This window comes from Lepisosteus platostomus, chromosome 1 (assembly GCF_059453375.1).
Source record: "Lepisosteus platostomus isolate fLepPlt1 chromosome 1, fLepPlt1.hap1, whole genome shotgun sequence".
NCBI classification, from domain to species: Eukaryota; Metazoa; Chordata; class Actinopteri; order Semionotiformes; family Lepisosteidae; genus Lepisosteus; species Lepisosteus platostomus.
This window is the reverse complement of record NC_142611.1, coordinates 63,362,128-63,384,388: the sequence shown is the minus strand read 5'-3', so window position 1 is coordinate 63,384,388 and position 22,261 is coordinate 63,362,128. Positions and strand designations below refer to the sequence as shown.

The 22,261-nt window shown below is 48.1% G+C and overlaps 2 protein-coding genes across 8 annotated transcripts in view; both read right to left on the bottom strand.

Annotated features, from left to right (window-relative positions):
- Positions 1–1,313: 1,313 nt before the first annotated feature.
- Positions 1,314–9,044, bottom strand: asb8 (ankyrin repeat and SOCS box containing 8). The gene is made up of 5 exons (XM_088633484.1): positions 8,602–9,044; positions 8,223–8,389; positions 5,490–5,761; positions 4,764–4,868; positions 1,314–4,494 (listed from the first exon to the last, which is right to left on the bottom strand). Exons 3-5 carry the CDS (start codon positions 5,616–5,618, stop codon positions 3,862–3,864), a joined length of 867 nt encoding a protein of 288 aa, XP_088489610.1. The 5' UTR covers positions 5,619–5,761; positions 8,223–8,389; positions 8,602–9,044; the 3' UTR covers positions 1,314–3,861.
- A 4,927-nt stretch (positions 9,045–13,971) lies between these two features.
- The window catches only part of larp4ab (La ribonucleoprotein 4Ab), a 32,404-nt gene continuing 24,114 nt past the window's right edge, over positions 13,972–22,261 (bottom strand). For all 7 annotated transcript variants that reach the window (XM_088633476.1, XM_088633477.1, XM_088633478.1 and 4 more), the window contains 2 exons: positions 21,658–21,838; positions 13,972–21,080 (listed from right to left, as the gene is read on the bottom strand). In XM_088633476.1, coding sequence (XP_088489602.1) covers positions 20,706–21,080; positions 21,658–21,838 — 556 coding nt within the window. In that variant the 3' untranslated portion in view covers positions 13,972–20,705. The remainder of the gene's footprint in view (positions 21,081–21,657; positions 21,839–22,261) is intronic.

Below are 22,261 nucleotides of genomic sequence, written 5' to 3'. Positions count from 1 at the left end.
GTGCCCACAGTTACACTTCTAGCTGCACTTTAAATGACAAAAAGAGAGTTTACCCATTAGAACAGGTATTCTTCACACTTTTCATCTGGCTCACTTTTGGGATAAAAGCAATGAATGGGGCAATAGACAGAAAGGTGGCCAAAACTGTCCGAGAACTAAAAGCGCAGATAGGAGCAAATTTCACTCATCATAAAGTTGTCAACAAGCATTATGGATTATTATTTAATTGCAAGAGCTAAGACCAATGTTCTCGATTGTTTCCTACCTTTAGGTTTGTGGAACATGTCAAAATCCGATGCCCAGAGAGGCTCAGGTATAGATTGCGGACATCCTCTGTTGGAACCTCAGGTGGGGTTAGGGTTAGCATTCACACACTACTGAGACAATTTATAAGCTCAGTGCTGTTATTTTTGGCCCAAGCCAGGTTTAGAATGGATGGTTTTGTAGAGTTATCTGAAAATTTTGTTTCAGAAACTCCTTGGGGCCTGGATGGCTCCGTGAACAGCGTGAATTTTATGCTGAAACTGAGTCGGTGGGATCAAAAGTTGTCAACAAGCATTATAGAATATCATTTAATGCAAGAGCTAAGACCACTGTTCTCGATTGTTTCCTACTCATACCTTTAAGTATGGGGAACAAAACTAGATCACAGAAATTCTCTCGTCACCCCAGGTAGGGTTAGGCTTAGCATTCACACACTACTGAGACACTTTTTAAGCTCAGCGCTGGATTTTAAGGCCCAAGTCCCCCCCACTGATAGCTGGTGTGTGGTGAGCATTCTGGCGCACTATGGCTGCTGTCACATCATCCAGGTGGGGCTGCACATTGGTGCTGGTGGAGGATAGTCCCCATTACCTGTAAAGCGCTTTGAGTGGAGTGTCCAGAAATGCGCTATATAAGTGTAAGCAATTATTATTATTATTATAAGTCAGATTTAGAATGGGTGGTTTTGTAGTCCTATCTGAATTTTTTTTTTCAGAAACTCTCTGGATCCTGGATGGCGCGGTGCACAGCGCTGTAGTTGTACCCAAAACTGAGTCAGTGGGATCAAAAGTTGTCACCAAGCATTATTGAATCTCATTTAATTGCTAGAGCTTTGATCAACGGTCTTGATTGTTTCCCACTCAAACCTTTAGGTTTAAACAAAGGTATGACATCCTGATCTGTAGGAAGGTATAGAGGACTGTGATAAAACTACAGGAAAGGGATCTTACCATTATTGATTAGATAATCAACTTAAACCAGTGAAGTGCTCAACTGATAAAGAGAGGGCAAAAAACCAAAGTGATGAGGATGACGGGTTAAATAACGTGTTTTGATTCTAGTTTTGTGCAGCTTTTATTAATGCGAAAGTGTCACACATCATAGCCCCTGTCTTAAAGAAATGAGAGAGACAAAAAATGTGAAATGAAATTCCTTGGCATCTGTAGTACTTATCTACTATTTATCCATTTTGTCTGCTTAATCTCATGAGACAATTAAAAAGAACTAGACCATCAACAGGTGTTCCTGTTTTTTTCTTATAGACAAAAGACAGCAGTTTCTGATTTAAGTACAGTTTCATATTAAAAGCACCAGCAGGCTGGTTTAACAGGAGTTCATGTAAAAAGTGGCTTCAGCTGTGTTATTTCTATGAGCAGCCACACACGTACACACGTACACACGTTTTAAAACACACACAAGCTTGTCTTATGTACATAGCCTGGCATACCCAAATACACAAAAAAATGCCAAGGAAGCCTGCTAGACTAGTTGAAAGTTTCTAAAATAGGTAGTGCCGTTTTCCAAGAAATAAAAAACAGCATAAAGTCAGCTACACGTTCCATAATTTATAATCACATGAGATGCCAGTTGATTTTCCGGCATGCAAGAGCTAAGCCAGTAGGCCTGGGTTTCCCATCGCTACCTTCTGGTCTCCATTCCAACAGATCTTAACTGCTTAATTTTTCATCCACCCATCCATTTTCTTCTGCTTTATCCAATTCAGGGTCACAGAGGAGCTAGAGCCTATCCCAGCAAGCACCGGGCCCGAAACAGGGTACACCCTGGTCAGGGCAGCAGTCCATCACAGGGCACACAGACACACCTTGGCCTGTGGGAGGAATCCAGAGCAGCCAGAGGAAACCCACATGGACCTGAGGAGACCTTGCAGGCGCCACACAGACAGCACCCCCCAGGACCTGAACCCAGGGCCCAGCACTGCGAGGCAGCAATGCTGACCACTGTACCACCACCCCACCCCATACTGCTTACATTTGCTCAGTTTCACTTTTCAGGTCTTTAAAAATGGGCATTTTCTTCTTCTCTTCTATCTGCAGCCCAAAATAGCCCAACTCTTGCCGAGCTGAAAACGTTGAAAACAAGCCCAGCCCCTGTGGGGCAAACTGCCGTATTAGGGCAGTAAGATTTCAGAAAGTGGAACGAAATGCAGAAGACACAGGAATCCCTTCAGACCAGGACTGGGATATCCTGGCTTCCCTACAGATGTCTCATCCTGTTCTCCAGGCACAAGGACCTGCTGGAGAGCCAGGAAGGTTTTCTATAGTTCAGTGGGGCTGGGCCATGCCTGACAGGGACAGGGATCACATAATTTATGTTTTTTTTCTAAATTTAAGATAACGTGCAGAAGCAATACAAAATGCTTAGATATCACGTGCAGAATTGAGATGGATACATGGTGTGTTAAAATTGGACAATGCACTAGAAAGACCACACATTGAACACTGTGTAAAATAGGAAAGTCCTACTCTGGCAGACTCGCAGAACTGAATTTCTTTCATCTCAAACAGAGAAGACTGATACAAGTATTCAAAATCTTCATAAGGACAGCAACCCATTGGAGTTCTTCAGAATCCATGATGAAACCGGAACCCGGAACCACAGGGGGTCACAAGTGAAATATGTGTGCAAGCACGTCTGTGCAGGTACTTCTTTACACAAAGAGGTTGTGGGAGTATGGACCATGCCATCACAGCTATGGTGTTGAAGCCAATTCCCTGAATTCTTTTAACAAACGCCTGCAAGAGATGCTCAGATCAATTCGCTAAATGGCTCCTCTCACTGTTTGCCTCTCCCTGTAAACCTCCTTACAGCTCCCTACGCTATGAACCAGGAAGGGCTATCCCAGGTTGCTCTGGCTTTCATTAGAACACAGGAACACAAGAAAAGGTGACAAACACCAGTGGGCCAACTGGACTTTTTTGGTCTCTCGTAGCCGACTGATCCGAGAATCTCGTCCAGCCATTTCCTGTAAGGATTGTGGGGAATCAGCTCCAACATCGTGACACGGCAGAGACCTTTCTCCAACCCAGGGCTTAACTGAGCAGCAGAACCAACAGTTCAAGTAGTAAAATAAGCTGTCCTGTCCGGCCATTATCAGTTCTGTAAGAACCTGATCTCCAGGGGAAACAAAGACACATCGAGAAAAAGGAATCAAAGCCAGTTTCTCAGAGGGACTATGCTCTAAGCTTGGGGTCCCCAGCTCTTTTTCAGCATCCCAGCTCTAAGCACTGAAAAGAGTCTACAGGAACTGCATTTACAAATTAAAGTGTTTCACATCAGATATAACGCTCATCATCACTCACTCCAATGCTAACAACGCAGTTCAACTTTCGTGCAATAAAACTGCTTTCCATTTAAATGATCTCCTCGATGACGTGCACTGAGGCTGCTGTCCGATGACTCAGCTCCCGAGTCGTCATGTTAAGACCTGGCAGACGCGGAATTTGCATTTGTTTGTGTTTGCTTGTGTAGCCCGCAGCCCCCGCTGCCCGCCCCAGTCCGGCGTTGCCCGCAGTCCCGCGAGCAGCCCCCAGGCTCCTGCCTCCCGCTGGGCACGCCCGGGTGCGGCGCCTGCCCCTCTCAGTCTCTCAGCAGCAGGTACTGCTGCACGGACTCGGGCAGGGGCAGCTCCTTGACGGCGGCGGGCAGATACCTCTCGCCCAGGCTGAGCCGCACGGCGCAGCGGGCCAGGGTGCACAGGCTGGGCGGCTCGGCGCACAGGGCGGCCAGCCGGGCGCAGAGCTGCGGGTCGCGGGCGACCTCCCGGGGGAAGGCCCCCTCCCGGCGCGGCTCGAAGCGCCCCGCCGCCCGCCGCAGCAGCTCCAGGCACACCTCCTCCTGCTCCGTGCCCAGGCCGCGCGCCAGCAGGGCCAGCAGCCGCGAGATGGGCGTCTGGCCCTTCAGGTTGGTGACGTCGACGCGGGCGCCGTGGTCCAGCAGGGCCCGCACGCTCTCCAGGTTGCCCTTCATGGCGGCCCAGCTCAGGGGCGTGTCCTCGTTGTAGTCGCGCGCGTTGGCGCGGGCCCCGCTCTCCAGCAGTGCGCGCACGCAGTCCGCGTTGTCCTTGAAGGCCGCCCAGTGCAGGGGCGTGTCCTTGTTACCGTCCAGAGCGTCCGGGTCGGCGCCGTACTCCAGCAGCACCTCCACGCAGCCGTCGTCCTTCTCCGCGGCGTAGTGCAGCGCCGTGCGGTTGTACCCGTCCAGGGCGTTCACCTGCGCCAACGGAGCCAGGGGGAGATGGATGAAGAAAGAGGGACAGAAGGTGGAGGACAGGAATAAACAACAGTGGGGACCTGGGGAGTTACAGCAAAGAGGAGGTAGTGCAGGCAGACTGAGAACCGTACAATGGGGCTCACTGGGCTACACAGCGGGGCTACACTGGATACAGGGGTCTGAGTGCAGTACACTGGGCTACACGATGTACAGGGGCCTGAGTGGGGTACAGTAGGCTACACTATGTACAGGGGCACACAGAGGGGTACCTCGGCTCCTTTCTCCAGCAGCAGCTCCACGCAGTCGGCATCAGCCACCATACAGGCACAGTGCAGTGGCTTCAGGGTCCCATGCATCCCGTTAATATCAGCTCCCTGTGAGAGAGGAGCAGGAGAGCGTCCCGTTAATATCAGCTCCCTTTGAGAGAGGAGCAGGAGCAGGAGATCGTCCCGTTAATATCAGCTCCCTGTGAGAGAGGAGCAGGAGAGCGTCCCGTTAATATCAGCTCCCTGTGAGAGAGGAGCGGGAGAGTGTTTAAACATGCTCACCTAATTAGCATCACTAGTTAATTACATGATCGCTTTACAAAACAATAATCACCGTGATGAAAATAACAGCAACCATGACATTGACTGGAACCTACAGTACAACCACAATCGCTGGTATTAACACAGTGTGAGCCCAACAGGCATTTTTACACAACTCAGTCTTTAACACAGGGGTCTCAGCCTCAGCTCCTGGAGCTGATCTCATTCATTACAGTACTATACAGCAGTAATAGCTCTACCAACTCACCTGGCTCTCAGAGGTGCTCTTACCATAATGCAGTGGGAGCTCTGAGTAATCAGCTGTAAGAAATAGCCTAGACGTGTCTAAGACAATAATTTGGTTAATGGTTTAATTGACAGGCCAAGTGAGAGTGAACGGCCAAGGGCTTGGCGATGTGTTCCGGGGTCCCCTGCCGAAGCCGGAGTGGGGGCAGAGATCCTGCTTACCCTGCGGATGAGGTCCTCCACGTTGTCATGCGGGAAGGACCGGATGGCGGCGATGGTGCGGATCAGCCTCTCCGACAGCGAGTACTTGCTCTGGACGCTCTGCATGATGTACCACATGGTAGAGCTCATGAGGGCCGAGGGACCATGGCCCCCAGTTGAGGGGGGGAGGCAGGCAGGGCACAGGGCTCGATCCGAGGACGATCCCCACCAGGTATCCCTGGCCCACGGCACCCAAAACCTCCAGGCTCTCCCAGGATCAAACAGAATGGGTTCTAATAGAGGGCGGCAGGTTTGAGCAAACATCATCATCAGCTCTTCAGTATGTCGCAGGTCACATTTTATCTACTGCATTTCATATGTTTACTTACTTTTGAGTAGAACAAAAATGGAAATATTCAGATAATCATCAGAAATAACACTGCATGAAAGACATCAACCCATACGTAGTCATCACACACCACTCCTACAGGAGTCCACACACATTACCTGAATCTGTAAGCTCACTTCCTCACAAGCAACCTCAGCCCCTGTAACTGCACAACACTCCTTCATTCCTGAACACAACCACTCACTGCACTAAGGCTGCTTCTGGAAGAGGTGTTAGTGGGACCAGCAGAGGGCGCTCACCCTGCAATCTGTGTGGGTCCTAATGCCCCAGTATAGTGTATAGTGTATAAATTGGCTTCATCAATCTGTTCTCCTCCCCATTGATGTGGTGTGTGGTGAGCGTTCTGACGCACTATGGCTGCCGTCGCATCATCCAGGTGGATGCTGCATGGTGGTGGTGGTGGAGGGGAGTCCCCATTAACTGTAAAGCGCTTTGAGTGGTATCCATAAAAGCACTATATAAGTATAAGCAATTATTATTAATTATAAGCCAATACTCCTTTACTGTGAACTCATTTATTGAATAATCTGACTGAATGGGGAATAAATGAATGACTCAATTTGTTACGTCTGCATTGAGGGGCTCAAATGGCAGCTTAAGGGCATGGATTGGTATTCTTCACACAGAACACGGAGCGATCAGAGGAGATACCAACAGCTGGACACATACTCTTACTGTAAGCCATTGGAAAGCTGTGTTCAAGTAGCTGCCCCACTAACCCAGAACACATTCTCAGAAAGTGCACAGAAAGATTGTTATATCAAGAGGTTATTCCAAAGGGTTCTGCACCACAGAACTGGAAAACATGGACCGAACCTGACCACTGGCACCAAAAACCCAAGAAAGGAAATTCTCTACTGTACTTTATTACAAATAAAGTCAACGTGTGCACAATTTCTTCCTAGTATTTCAAATCAAACTGTTCTTGTAATACCATGCAACCAAACTACACATACTGTTCTGCTGAGAGAGCAAGGTGAACTGCGAGCAAAGGGGAAAAAAAAACTCAAAAGAATTGAACTTCTAAAAGTGGAAGCTTTCAACAGTGGGTTTGGATATGGAAGCAGCTCAACACCAGAGAACTAAAACACAAGAAACCAGCACACTAAAAGTACTGCACCGTGTCCCCTGTGACAACTTCAAGTGCTCTGCTTCCCAGTACTTGTTGCATTTTGTAGCTTTATTCTTTCTCCACAGTATTATGCATTGCAGCTTTTGTGTGTTCTGGGCAAAGGAACACTTCCTATCATCCATCCATCGTCAATAACTGCTTCAATCCTCAGTTTCGGTGAGCCCCAGGAGCACAGAGGCAGGGGTACAGAACTCGCTATCTACTAAAGCACTCGTTGTTTCCACAGCATCACGCTGAAGCCCTGTTATCAAGGCAACAGTACAACATGGACACAAAAAGTGCTATTATTCTAAAATGTTTGGGCCTGTATGTGCAGAAATACCCAGAAATAAAAGGTGGCATGCTGTACTTTTGCCCCATCGTCATCTTTTCATCTCAAATCCAAAATGCTTGAACAAAAACACAGCAAAAATAACAATTTGACCCCACTGCCTCAATCCTTATACGGGGCACTGCATTGCAGTTCTAAGGGTTGTTGCTGTGTCAATAATAATAATCATCATCTTAATAAAAGCTGAGTTAAAAGCCGGCAAACCGTTGTGTGTTGAAACTGCTGTGGGTCTACTACACCGGTGGAGTGCAGTGCCCGAAGGCCCGGGAACACTTAGCTCTTGACCGTGAACGCCGTTAGGAAAGCCCGGGGATTAGCCTTAGAAGCCACGAGCGGCCTTGCGCTCCACTCAACAACTCATAAACACAAATATTTCCCCCCAAACCAAGCGAGACTTCCTCAAACCCCGGACCTGTAACAGACATTTAGGCGTGCTAAAACGAGTGTTGGGCTCGGATACATTACTGTCAAACAAACCGAAATTATTTCCTTATTTGTCAGCCACCAACAACCGTCCCAGCCCCGCCGCAAAAAAAAACGATATTACCCCCAGGAGCAGCGGGGTAATTGCATCCGAGGGGGAAAATACCACTCTGGTTCACGGCGAAACCGTTTTAGCTACAAACGTCAAGTTCAAACCGCAGCCTGTTGCTGAGTTTGTCAACAAAAGAAGTCAATATCGCGCTAAACTCGCCGGCATTTTTATTTTCGCTTTCGCAAAACATCATTTCTCGAGAGTCTCCCATCTTTGATTCCTGACAGCCTAACCACCGCGTATATTTTGTCTCCTCCTCAGATCGATGCATTAAAAATGCATCTCATATTTTAATGGGGGCCGTGCGTATATATGCACATATGTGGTGAATGGGTTTGGTAACCTACCTCCGGATCCTAAGAAAACGATACCGGCGAATAGCTCCTCGATACGAGGAAGCGTCACAGCCTGTAAGATCACGGTCTGTCACTGCAACACCTCCCGGGAACACAGCAGCAAGTCCTGCTCCGAAGAAATAACCCAGCTGAGGCGAAAACTGGGTATTCCGAGACCGCTTGAGGAAAGGAGACAGGAAGCGGAGATTAAAGAGAAGCGAACAAGTGAACCTGTGAGGGAGGAAGGGGGCGGATTATTTTTTTTTTTAAAAAGGGTTGTTAAATGGTTGTTTTACAATTCGCCATGGTGCTTATCGACAGAGAGGGAGATCAAAAGACGACTGTGTCCGGGTGCAGAGAAAGGAAATACGTGTTTAGATGTTCTTCTTACCTTCGCGCAAGGGACAAGACGTGAGACGAGTTGGAAGACTTTCAGCGAAAACGAAAACATCGGGTGAAGAATGCAATCCCCCTTTCGGTGGTTTTGGATCGAGGTGATCAAATCAAATTAGATGGCTTACAGGTAACAAAGAATTGGTGTAGGAGTTCCGGGGCTGCCCTCCTTCTCCTTGCAGGACGGTGTACTGCAACGCCCGCCGGAGCGGTGGGTGTGCGGCTCTGTGCCCCGCTCCGGGCGCATACCGGAGAGCCGTCCTTACCCAAATATAGTCCTGTTCCTTGGCGCTCCTGCGCCGCAGCGCGGCCGGGACACACAGAGGGGCTGGTGGGGCCGGGGCTAGACCTCGCCTGGGTGACGGTTGTTTCTGTCAGTCCAGAAACATGACACCGTCACGGAGGAACCCGAAGGCGCCGGATTTGAAAACGGGAAGAATTCCCGTCTTTTCATACTGTATTAAGGATGGGGGACGACGGCGACGACAAAACTTTCACGATGGCAGCGATAAAGAATGTCCTTCCGGTTTGTTTTTCCCCTTAAAATGTCAACCATATAAACAGTTCGAAAGCAATACATGTGTAATATATATATACACCAGGTGTACAATTTGTATACACCAGGTACAGTCTCTACAGTATATATAATGCCAGGTGTAAATTGTGAACGGTATATACGCACCAGATGTAGTGTACAATATACATACACCAGGTATACAGTGTATATATACACATTTCCTACAATAACGGAGGCACAGATACTAGAAACTACATGGCAAAAAAAAAACAGTACATTTGCAGTTTTGTTTTATTATTTTTTTATTATTTTTTAATTGTTCTTGAATATCCCATAGCACCTTGGCAATGACATTGACAGAATCAATAGGACAGATCCTACATCTCCTCCCATTCTGCATCGAAAGCAAAGCCTTGGTCACCCACCCAACCCCCCCACTCTGGACATCAGGGTACGAAGGCGGGGTGTAGCCAAGTGGGACAGACAGGTGGACTGGTCCCAACCAGAGAATTGTCTCATCTCACTCCGTCACAGGGCTGCTGTCCCAGTGGAGAGAACAGTACACCCCTCGAGCGAGCCAGGCAATGTTTGCAAACAGTGAGAGTACGTTTTTAGGAAAAAAAGAAATCCAAACAAGTTTTTACAGTGGTTTTCCAACTAACAGTCCAACCCAAAAAAGGGATTTTCCAAAATTAAAAAGTTTTACTTTTTAGAATGTTTTCTTCCCCCCCCCAGTTTCACATACCTGATATCTCCCCCCCACCCCTCGCCACCACTCTGATCACTTAACTTTGGTTTTGAGAGATTTACACACAAGCGGGATTCCCGAATAGAACTCCGGAAATCCAGATCCAAACATCCCAGACACAGAGGACACCTGGAAAGGCAGCACACAGAAGCAGGCTGAGGTACTAGCAAGGTCCCCGAGACACAGGAATTGGGGTACCCCGCAGCCTTAAGGGGGTCATTCGCCAGAAAGCTTGCTGTAATGGACTGCTCAGTGTTTGAGGAATCGCTGACAAGATAGCACAGGTCAATAAAGCATATTTATCACTAGTGATCTGCAATGCGTCTGGATGCGGATCCAGTGTGACAACACTGAGGCCCAGCAACAGCTAATAAAGATCCCAGTGATTGTGAATGAGACCCTTCCAATCCCAGACTGCAAGAATTCCCAATTTTCCAACCCGATTTCATCTCCAGCAGCATACATACATATCATAATCAGACGCGTATCTCAAGCCTTTAAATCGCTGAAAAGCTCAGTCCTGGGGCCGGTGGCGTTGGAGGGGAGTGATGATTAACAGCTGCTGCTGCAGCAGTCGGTGCCGACAGGACAGCTGACCAACGTCTCCTCGGAGGGACGGAGCTGCAGAAGAGGGCTCAGCAGCGCCCTAGCAATCAGCGGCACAGCCAAGAGCTCAAACCCGGAGCCTCCCGAACCCGATTCTGGAGACCTGGGAACCGAAGAACTGAGAGACACCTTCAGGAAGCATGAAGCCAAACTAGCCAACAAGAATGTTGAAGCTGGCTCCCTTCTGTGCTCCGTGTTTTGCAGCAGTCGCTCGTCGTCATCAAATCAAGTTCAGATGCTTCAACGCAGTGTGCGCACGTAACAAACAGAGAGGTGTCAATCTGGTACAGAATTCTGAATTTCAACCTATAGGCGTTTTTTTTTTAACAGAGAAACAGTTTTGAGATCCATTTCAGTTTTTACTAATTTCACATGATCGTGCCCAAATTTACACAACAGCAAAACGGACATGGCTACAGCCAGTCAACACACAGGATCAAACCTCCCCTGGGCTCTCTGTGCCAAAACACTGATATGACGACAGTTCAAGAAAGAAAAACAGCCCCAAAGCACAGCTTTCAATGTACACACACAACTGATCCACAAAATAAGAAATTGTTTGGAAATGCTAAAGCACAGATATTTTACTCCATTTTGCAACAGAAAGCCCTTTGATAATGGATAAAAAAAAAGAGACAAGACAAGACCATGACCCACGTCCGCCTGGACTGACAGACCGGCGTCAGTGCCCTCCTCATCCTCTCCCGCCTGTGTGCATTGCCCCCAGTTAAGGAGGTCCGGTGACTCAGCCTGCTGGGGTTCGAACGGCGTTTTGTCACTCAAATGAAAAGGTGGTGAACGAGGGTTTCAACTACAGCCAGCTAACAAGCCCTAACCTTGAGCAAATTTCCCCAGATCAGCCACACTGGCAAGGAAGGAGAGGAAACCACCTCCAGCCGAGCTCGCGTTTTCACCACAGGGATACGAGAAGCCCTTGTAGCAAGGGGCGAAGAGGACCGTCGTGGGGAACTCTCTCCAGCTGTCTAACCCTCAGGCTTACTCCCTGAGCAGAGACGTTCACTGCGGGGGCTGGTTTAGAATATACATATGCAGAAATGTACGAGGATGACTATCCCCCGACTTTACCTCTGATGGGCTTGGAGCCAATACAGGAGGGTGTCTTTTGATTTGTAAAGTGATCTCTATTCCTATTCACAGTAATGAAACCATCACCAGACTCGACGCACAGAGGGAACGAGAGAGTCTGGTTAACAACAATAATGTGAGGTTAAGTATACTGCCAGATGTTTGTCTGACACCTTGCTTAAAACAAAAACAACCATGTTCATAGCCTCAATCTGCTCAAAATCCTTTTTTTTGCAATCTCTGCAAATTTAATATTTAACATATGTACAGTAGATAAATTTAAGAACTCTAAACCCCCCCCCCCGCCCCCCCCAAAAAATAAGTCTAGGAGCACAGCTTTTGCAATCAACAGAAATATTATACACTTGCCTTTTTTTTTTACAATCTTTAAAAATAAAGATTTTGAAGTTTATCATTAGGATGAATCAAGTACTATGTACTGAGCTTTTTTAATTTTCACACACTGTGTAACATTAACATTATTATTAACGACAAAAAAAGTAAAAAACCACACAATCCCCACATTCTGCACAGAGGGCTGCGCTCGAGCTGGTCGACTTAGCTGTCCTTGGTCTGCTACACACACACCCACCACTAGAGGGCAAAACTCACCGCTCGGAGGCAATTACGGTCATTCTGACTGCCACAAATTTATAAATTGACAAGAAACAATCACTCAGCCAGCACAGTTTACAGGCCAACCTCACACGCAGTCCTTCCTGACCTTCTTCCAACAGGCACATTAAGTGCCGTTATTGATCCTGGTGATTAAATAATGACGAAGCAGATGGTGGCAACATCCTGCGGCAGAGAAGGGCCGGGTCATGAGAACCCATGCTCTGCCTTGAACAAACCCTTTCATCCCAGCACTGTAAAAAGCACTGTCCAGATTCAACCTCGACAAGGGGATTGCATACACAAAAAAAACAGACAAATATATATATAAAAAAATCTTTAAAGGGCAACCGTTTCACTCCCGTGAAACAATGGGGTGTGGCAGTAAATAATCGCGTGTGGTCAAGACTTCCAGCTCTCCCTCCTGTCCCTGGAGGCTCAGGGAAGAGTTAGGAATGGGGCTCTGTTGACTGACAGACAAGCTTGTTCACTAGAGAGCTAATGGAGACACACTGGCCTCGTTAATTGCCCCGGCTGCCGTGCTTGGGTGGAGAGAGATGAGATGGTGGAGTCTTTGGTTTTTTTTACTTCCCAAACCCCCGGCACAATGCCGACCCCCTGTGATGGAAAGGGAGGGAACTCTCTCCTCTTAAGTAACGACATGAACCAAATCGCTCGCAGCAATCTTAAAAATAATAAAAACGCTAAATGAAATATAACTAAAACCCCACTACGAAGCTCTTGGCACATGCCCCTGACCCAAGTACTAAAAAATGAGCTCGCTTGCATTACTACTAATCATGAGGGACAGACAGCCCCAGTCCTGATTTCAACCTGGCTAAACAGCAAACTTCTCCGATATGCCCAATTGATTCAATTAAGTCATTAAGGTTGGGAAATGGAACGAAAACCAGAAACGGGCATGATAATCCAGGATCTGAATTGCCAGTCCGTGCCAGCAGACACTGATAACTGCCTCTCCGCTGCATGGCGGGTCAAATCCAGTTCAGGTTTTACAAACTGAAGGCTCCTGTGCATGTCTCTGTGCCACTGGAGCAGTATGTGCGTGTCAGCCAGGTGTCCCCCATTCTGGTGTTTTTCCACAACAGCTGGACTCTCAATGAATCAATCCAGTCATGATCTGATTTAACTGGGACCAATTCAACGTCTCTCCACTGTTCAGATACTTGACCTGGGATCCCTGCAGAAACACCTGCCCTGTGGGACCAAGACTGGTGACCCCACGACCCCCCCCCACTTTCTTTCTGACAGCACACATCTATGCAAATGCTGAAAAAAAATGAGCTTGTACTATGCATCTTGATGGCTTGCACAAGAACCTGCACCTGCAGATATTGGGCTGAAACAGCTATTCCATAGTAGTCTAACTCCACCTGCAGGAGAGCATGGTGAAATTCTTTGCAGTGTTTCTTGGGCCAAGCACCAGGGCATTTCACCAGGCCATGAAACTCAGAAGCCCGGGGGGCTCATGAAACTCATCAGGCGGTCTCAGCAGGAACATGCTGACGTCTCCCTGGCTTCTGAGGAGGAGTGAGAGGTATAAGGGAAGCAGTAAAGAGAACAAGGCAATGCTGTTCTACAGATTCAGGCACAGAGGTTCCCCATCTTCTATTTAGCACTGAGCTACTATACACACTGCTGTACCGTCACACTAAGCTGGTGCACAAACTGCATTCAATTAGATACTAACAGCAGATGCACTTACACCTGCGGTACTGAACAGAGCCAGGATCAAGTAAAATACAGGTCAAATAAAACAAGCACATGGGAAAAACTGCTTTCATTAAAGCATCTGGTTTATTAAGATTTCTAGAAGACAGCGGCTCCAACTCCCGCAGCCCACTGTAAACCTACCCCCCTCCCCCCACCCTCAAATCCCTGTACAGACAATTCCTCAAATTAAAAAAAAATCCTACCACTGTGAATTCAGCAAGCCTGTCATCTTATAACACTTGCAGGTCTAAAAATTACATTGATTCTATTTTTTAACAAGTTAGTGCATTTCAAATCGATTACCCAAGGTCACTAGCTACTTATAAAAAAAATAAAACAGCCCCAGTGTTTTCTTTTTTTGTATATGGACCTATGCACTGCAACACCCACACAATCCACTGACTGAATACTAGCTACTGCACAGCCCTGGTCTTGGACCATGTGTTTTCAGACTGAAACAGACCCCACTCAACAGCTGTTTGATTTGATTCACATTTGATTGGCTCCAGGATACCTGCAGCAGACTCCACCAAACAGGATATCAAGCCAGGAGACTTGAAAACGCACCTTCCCAGGTCTAGGTCAACTTTCTCAAAACAAGGCATCCAGATCCGAAAGAATCCAGCACCTTTCTTTACACCCAAGTGTCCGGCAGCAGGTAAAGGAACTGTTCAGTGGGAGTCTAGTCCACAACACCCAGGGATGTTCGCAGAAGTCATCGCCAATTACATATCCGCAGGGATCTGGGGAAAATCGCCAGCACAAACAAGGCCGACGGCGTTCCAGAAAACCTGCACTGAACGTCCTTGATTAAAATAAATAAATTAACAAAAACAACATGAATAATATGCAATACAAGGAATCAAACTGCAGTAAGCCTTGCAAAAGCCTGACCTCTTCAGTCTCGTTCTCTCCTTCAAAGCAGATGGGGGGTGGGACTGGGAGAGGGGGGTAAAACCCTCACCCACACCTTATATCAGCACATTTGGTAGTACAGGGCAGAGCACCACCTAGTAAAGTACAGAATGGCACCCCTTCTCTAATCTCAAGTTGTGTGGCTAGTCATCGGAAATGCTTGGGTTCCAACCCCACTGCTCTAACTTCCCACTGCTGAACCAGCTGCTGCCAGAACACAAACGAACGAGGACGTTTCCGATTTCACAGCCTCACACGAGTTTCTCAGTTCTGCCCTCAGTCGCCTCTCGGGGGGGAGACACACCAGCTCACACCTGTGATCCGCTGGAGGGAGCTCCAGTTCGGTCACGCTGGATCACATGGACAGGCAGCACCGACTGGGGAGTCAAAACCTCCCAGCTCTCTTGTGTCATTTCACCATAAATCTTCCAAAAAGCTTTACTATTTGGCTCAGTCTCCTCCCCACTCAACCACCAAGTCGTTTAACAAATGCACTTCATTCAAGTATAGTACCTACCAAAACTACTTGGAGCACGAACTACAAAAGAAACGGCTGGTCCTCCTGAAAATGGATTTTAATCCCCTGGGATCAGACAGGCCAGATCTTTGCCATGTATGCGCATTGAAGCCTGGAAGATGCTTCAAAATGCTTCCACCCTAGCTATCTCCTCTTCATCCCAGAGGAGTATTCCTACAGTGACTGCCGCCACTCTGACGTAAAGGTGGTGTTTACACTAACTTTAAGGTGCCAAGTGTCCAGTAGGGGGAAAACTGGAAGATGGTGGACTCACGCCTATGAATGTCAACATCAGGGCAGAGTGACATGCTGGGAAGGGATGACAAACACCACCCAGGCACACAGAAATCTCTGTAGCAGCAGGAGTTCCCCAGATCACCTACATCATTGCTTTTCAGTATAAAAATAAAGCAGCACCCTGGACTGACCCAGTCTTGAATGCAAGTTCAATCCTATACAAGCTCTGAGACTGAAGACACACCACTAGCTGACTGACTGGGATTCTCTAAGTGCTGTCAGGAATAGGGATGAGATCAGTCAGCCAGCGCTGATCAAAGTCCATCTTTTGGTGAAAGAGGCAATGACATCCAAACCAAGCTCTTGCCCCCCAGGCAGAATGGAGGCTGCAGCGTATCCAGATGTGTCAGAGGAGCACGCCTGCTCACTCTCAGTCTCCCCGAAAGCAAATTCCTGATGTCACAAGAGCACCAAGAAGAAGCTTGCATGCTTGAAATGACCAGTCTTCCCCCCTCACCACATTCCCCACGATGCCCACTGCTACAAATTTGCACCAGCACGTTTCTGGTGCCTTTCTGGAAGTTCTCCTGCCAATTCCTCAAAGCAAAATGAATTTGAAAATCTTTGCTAAAAGTGATTCTCAAACTCCCGTCCTGACAGCTGGGGAGGCTTGTGCCCATGGTTGTGGTTATCGGTATCGTGACTTCTCTTATCCTCACAGGAACAGGGGACCGGTGGCTGTCTAGTTTGAGATTCTGCTACAGCAGAGTTGTCAGTGGTCTCCACTGGACAGAAGGTCAGCACTGACCGACCACTGTCGCTGCCCAACTGTAGGGACTACAAGATGCGTTCCCAGCCAGCTGCACTGAGTTCATTACCAATATGCTGAAACAGTTCGACATCATACAGATCGGGCACTTCATAATCTCAGTATACCCCACCCCAGAAAAACAAACCTCCCTCCCTGGTGTTCAACCATACGCTCAACTGTAAATGCAACTCCATAAAACTCTACAGGCCTATCAATAAGGATTCTGCTTGATGCAGCCCCGCTGGTCTTTTAACATGCCACTCCCACACGATGAGTTCCCTCCTGCTTAGTTACTCAACAACCAGTTTGGATTTTATCTGTGCCAAGATTCCCAGGAAACCATACAAGGAAAAGAGGCAACCGTGCCTTCGTACAGGAATGTCTTGCTTGGGCAGAAGACAGCAGGAGTGACCGATTTTCCCCCCTTCGGCACCAACCCCCCCACCCTTGAAGTCAATCAACACCCCTTAATACAAAGGCTGCTGTTATACAGGACCGCAAATAAAAACAATCACCTCAGCAAGGTCACCACTCTGAGGTCAAACGAGCAAGTGCAGCAAAAGATTCTTTCTGATAAATAAATAATCCATGACAATGCCCTCAGGCGAGGATCAAGGAATTTTGTTAAGTCTCAAACCTCAAGTGCTATTTCTCCGCCTATTTCAGACCAGGTCCTGATTCAGACCACGTGTAAAGACTGACCAATGCCCCTCTCTCTCCGCACATTCTGAGATCCCCGGTCTGCAATGAGTAGGAATCACCCTCACCCCCAACCCATTAAGCCAATTAACTGTAAGCAGGCTTGGAAACGTGCAGAGCTCAGCCCCTTTCCAGCGCCAGGGCTGCACAGTCCTGCGGCGGACAGATGCGCTGTTGAAAGGTCAGCTCTGCTCAGCGCTAGCGCAGGGAGAGAAAGGAGCTACCCCTGCTTGAGGAAGCCACGAGGATGGGATCTAGAAACCAATGTGGAAGACCTTTCCCAAGGAAGCCTTCAAGGTCTTTAAGAAGTGAGTAAGAAAGAAGAAATGCAAAAGATGGAAAAGAGGGTGACTTGTTCTTGCACTCCCTGGAGCTCGTTCAGTGCAAGCCCCAGCGAGGGTGACCTGCGCCCCATGTGATCCTTCGAGACCACCCAGGGGAACTGCCAGGACCCCCCAAGCCAGCCCCGTGCGGCCATGCACGCCTGCCACTGCAGAGCGGTCAGGGGCAATCGCAGGCAGAGGACAGCGCCTCGGGCATGGCGGCTGGCAGGAACAGGGCCCTGCTGGAGGGGCCACCCAGCGTGGAGCTTGCATTGGCAAAGAATCCCATGATTACCCAGAAAAAAAATAAGTTTTGCCGCAGCAAAAGGGCTGCAGGATGAAGGACCCTGTAGCTGACAGCTCAGCCGGCGCTCAGTGTTGGTGTCGGTGCCGGTGCCAGTTGGGGGGCTGGAATGTCACCAGCAGCGCCGGAAATCGGACCACAGGGAGCTGCACAGAAGACTGCAAGAACAGGAGGGAAGAAAAAGGATTGTTTCTTTAGAAAAGACATTCCTCCCTGAACCTTCAGGAAACTTCAGAGAAAGAGTTTTACTTATGCAGAGCTCTGCCACGGAACATGCCACAGAAATAAAAAGACACAAGATACAAACTACAGAACAGATCAGGAGTCCCAATATTTAGCAATCTTATATATTTCTCAAGAATGCTACCAAAGCCCAAAGCTCTACACTGCTCAACCCAACCAAATCCAGGGAGCTCTTATCCTTATGGCTAAAAACAAAACCTTTCTAGTTCAATCAACTAACAGAGAGCTGAGTGCATGAAATCCGAAGACCCTGCAGCTCTGCAGCACTGGGGCTGGACACTGGCCAACCTATCCTAATGCTCTCTCTTCTGGGAGCTTGAACCCAATTTTTGATTTTCCTATGGCATAGATACATTCAGAACTATGTGGCAGAAACAGACCAGCTGCAATGACAAGAACCCCACCCCAACATCCTGGGCCTATTCGTTTTGGGGTATCCAGACCTGAAGAATAAACACACGCATTGCTATGCTCGTACCAAACGCACTGCACTAGATCATCCTCTCTCTCACACACACACGCAAAAACAAAATGAAACTAAATTCACATTTCGGTTGTGGCCATCCTCACTTCTGGCCCCGGAGAGGCACAGGGGTTGAGCAGTTTAATTAGTGGAGTTGGTTTGTGACTTAGTGGGTTTAAATTACCACTGTTCACAGGATACTCAACCAATGGCGACGTGAAGTCATCGCCTCTTCAGGACCAGGAGAGAAGGGGGCACGGGGATATAGTAAACAGAATTCCACCTGTTGGGAGTCAACACAGTGCCCGCCAGACTGTGCCAAAATGTCTGCGATTCCACATCAGACCAAGTCAGGTGCCCGGAGGAGGGACACAGACTCTTCTGAACACTGGGATTCATGGAGAAATGATGGCATCTGGCTGCCTCTTAAACCAAAAGGAAAAAGACCTTTGAAGGCATAATTGGGCAAAACCCCGGCCCCTACCAGTTCTGCAACTTCAATAAGGACACTGCAAACTGTCTCAGTCTCCCGCAGCACATAGAGGCAATCCATCCGTGATGCAGACAACTGCAGAGTACAGATAAAAACTGCCCTCACTGAGTAGAGAGGTCACTGAGTGGTCTCATCAAGGCAAATTTAACCAAAGGAAAGGGACCAGAATGCATCGCGCTCACCTGGTGTTAGCCTCACTTAACAGAGCTATCAAAGCCTGGGATAGATCAGAAAGCTACGCAACAGAATTCTGGTTTGCTGCATGCTTTTTAGCAGGGGGAGCTGGGAGCATTTATTAAACAAGAAAATTAATTCTTAAATGGACTGATTCTCACAATCTGTCCCTCAGGGCCATCTAATTGGGGTGAGAGGAGTAAGTGAACAAGTAGGGGAGGGGGCGCTCAAAGAAACCATTCCAAGACCCATTCCCAAATTTTCTCAGTCAAAAGGGGCGAGTGGGAGATGGGGCAGCACAGGAATGTTTATAACTACTTGGAGAAAGTGAATTAGTCTCAATGAATCTCACTCAAGCCAGAACATTGTAAACCAACCCCACACTGATGCAACACAGACTGCAGTACATTCTTAAACAAGCTTGGTCAGTGCATCCAGAGGAGCAAGGGAGGAGGAAGGATTCTGGGTCATGCTGTGGACCTCGGGTCTAGTTCCGTCCCAACCCACATCTAAGCTTCAGAACTTCCCCTCTTCCACAAGCAGGGCATCACAAAACTGCTCTGCTCAGGAGCTCTCATAAGTGGGTTACAGTTGTTCGGTAACACCATCCTTTTTTTAAGTTTTCCTAAGGTCCACCCCTTGTCAACCAAAAGTACTTTTGAATTAATTTGAATCTATCGATTTTGGAACCAGGACTGGACTGGCAATTCAAAAGTCTGCAAGAGCTGCCAGAACAAGCGGATCAGTCAGTTTTCCTGAAATGAAAGAACAGACGAGCATGCAGGCAAATATGGTGCCAGGGTGGATGTTGAGCACATCTCAAAACGGGGTCTCCTGAGCGGCAAAGCTAAAATAGGGATGCCTGCACCCCTACTCCTCTCTTCCTCTCTCTCCGACTCACCCTTCCCCAGAAATTACTTTCAGCAGCTTCCCCTATTCCAGAAAGACACTATTTCCCAGTAATCATGGTGTCCACCCCCCACCCTGCCAGTTAACACAAGGGGCTCCCAAATGAACACTACACACAACCAACGCTACAGAAAACTCTACAAAAGCAAAAGCTTCTTCCACGTTTGTAACTTCCCGTTTTAAAACACCCAGATTGCAACAGCATTTAACTTAAATAATGCAGCATCTGCCCCACCCCGCTTCCCGAATTGAAAATACTTCAACAGTAAAGGCGATATAAATGCATCTGAATTTATACGCACTTTGCTAGTGCATATGATCTCTTAATAGACACCATCCCCAAAAACACATCCTTTCCTCTCCATTCTACCAGCATATATAGCGCAACACCCTCTGCAAAACAAAACAAAAAAATCAACTCAAGAATCATCGCATGAGCCAGCGAGGGAAAAGAAAAAAAAAAACACAAAATCAGCTGAGATTCTGATGAGATTCATCATCAAGTAAATTTCTAATCAATTTCCTGTCTTTCGTTTCCGCTTGCAGTTACTTCGACAGTGAAGTCCGGCAGAGCTTGTGTCTAGCGCCGCTCCTTGCCGCTTCAAGTTTGCAGTTTTTAAATTCATTAATATATATTTATCTATATATATATTTATAGGTTTGGATTTTTTTTTAAAGTTTTTCTTTCCTCCTTTCTCTCCGTTGTCTTTACTTTGGCGAGCGCGGAGGGATGTTCTGCTCCTTGCCGATGCGCCGGGGGGCGCCCTGAGGCGAGTGCCGGCGGGCCAGAGGCGGGCGGCGCTGCTGTTCGCGCAGTTTGTGGCCTGCGTTGCCACCCGCCCGGGGAGGTCCATTGTTACGGTAGGGCCCCAGGGAATCTCGGTGCGGGCGCCCTTCCGTGGTTTTGCCCTCCGCGGGCTTTTCCGAGGTGGAGGCCTGCCTGTCAGCGTTGGCATTGGTGGTAGCGGTGGGATCGTCGGCCTTGTTGACTCGCAGCTCTCTCAGGGGTTGTGCCGGCACAGGGGGAGGGGGGTCCTTGGGGGGTCTTTGACACACTTCAGCATAGCTCAGCTTTCGGGGCTCCTGGGAAAACATGTCAAAGGGTTTCTGGTCAGACCTTTCTTATCTCTCTGCATCGGATACTTAGGACAATAAAGTAGAGCTATTAACAGATGAACATCACAGACTCTTCATAGCTTGGCTCCTGTTAAAGCCCAGTCCACCCCCCATATCCATGCTCTATGTTGTACTGAGCAGTACAAGCTAGACGATCACTCCCCAGATCAGATGGAAGTCAATCTGCAATTTCAAACACTACGTTTAAAACATTAAGTTGTAGCTTTTAATCCTGTTCAAAGTACAGTATAGTGCCCATCTCTTTACTTTATATGACAAAATCCACTTTTTTAAGACTTAACACTCTCATTCAAGAACTTCAGACTTGGGTTTAGTGGGTGAGCAACCTGAGATACTGAATTGGCTTTAACGAGTTTGACCAGAGACACTGAGCAAGACAAGGAGCTGCTGCAGGGGGATTCCATGCTTAGGACATTTCTCTCCTGCTGAAGGGGAGTTTTCAGTGTTTTAATTTGGGCCGGCGTGTCAGAAGGTTTAGCTAAGAACTCGAATGAGAGCCAGGTGTATTTAGCCGGGTCCTCACCGATATCGATGCAGTGGCAGTGGCTGGGGCGGGACTGGCGGCGAGGGGTCCGGCGGCGGCTCGTGGGGGCTTCGTGGCTGGGATGGACTGCGGCACCGGAGAGGGCAGAGGGGCAGGCGCGGGGGTCTCTTTCAGGGCCGGAGTTTCGGTCTTCTCCAGCTTCACCTCTTGCTGAACGGCACTGCAGAGATCATGAAAATGCCAAAGGAGTCACAGACGGGAGGAGCCGCCAATGGGCCTTACCTTGGCTTGGCAGCTAAATAACCCTTGAGTTTCATCCATGCACATCTGGAGAGCCAACTCCAAGCTGGGAAAGACATCCCACAACTCTGCACAAGACAAATTTCCTCCTCCTTCCAGTCTAAAATGTTAAACTTTCTATTCCTTCACTTGCGATGCTGTGCCTGCTTCGCTGTTGATCTCGAAGCAAAGACCTGCACCTTGGACTGTGACGAAGCACAAAGCTTGCAAGAATCAGTACCACCCACTCCTCTCTCAGAACTGAGTTAAACCCAGGTCACACAAGTAGACAGATCTCAATATCTTTCACAGCTTTGAACAGGTGGGCCTCTCTGCCCTCAAATCTTCTCAAATGATCAAGACC

Excerpts from the sequence above, each read along its gene's own strand:
- asb8 (XM_088633484.1), bottom strand. The coding sequence starts at position 5,618 with ATGAGCTCTACCATGTGGTACATCATGCAGAGCGTCCAGAGCAAGTAC. Across the intron at positions 4,869-5,489 it reads TGGAGGACCTCATCCGCAGG|GGAGCTGATATTAACGGGAT; the intron begins GTAAGCAGGATC and ends CCTCTCTCACAG. Across the intron at positions 4,495-4,763 it reads TGCTGGAGAAAGGAGCCGAG|GTGAACGCCCTGGACGGGTA; the intron begins GTACCCCTCTGT and ends CCGTTGGCGCAG.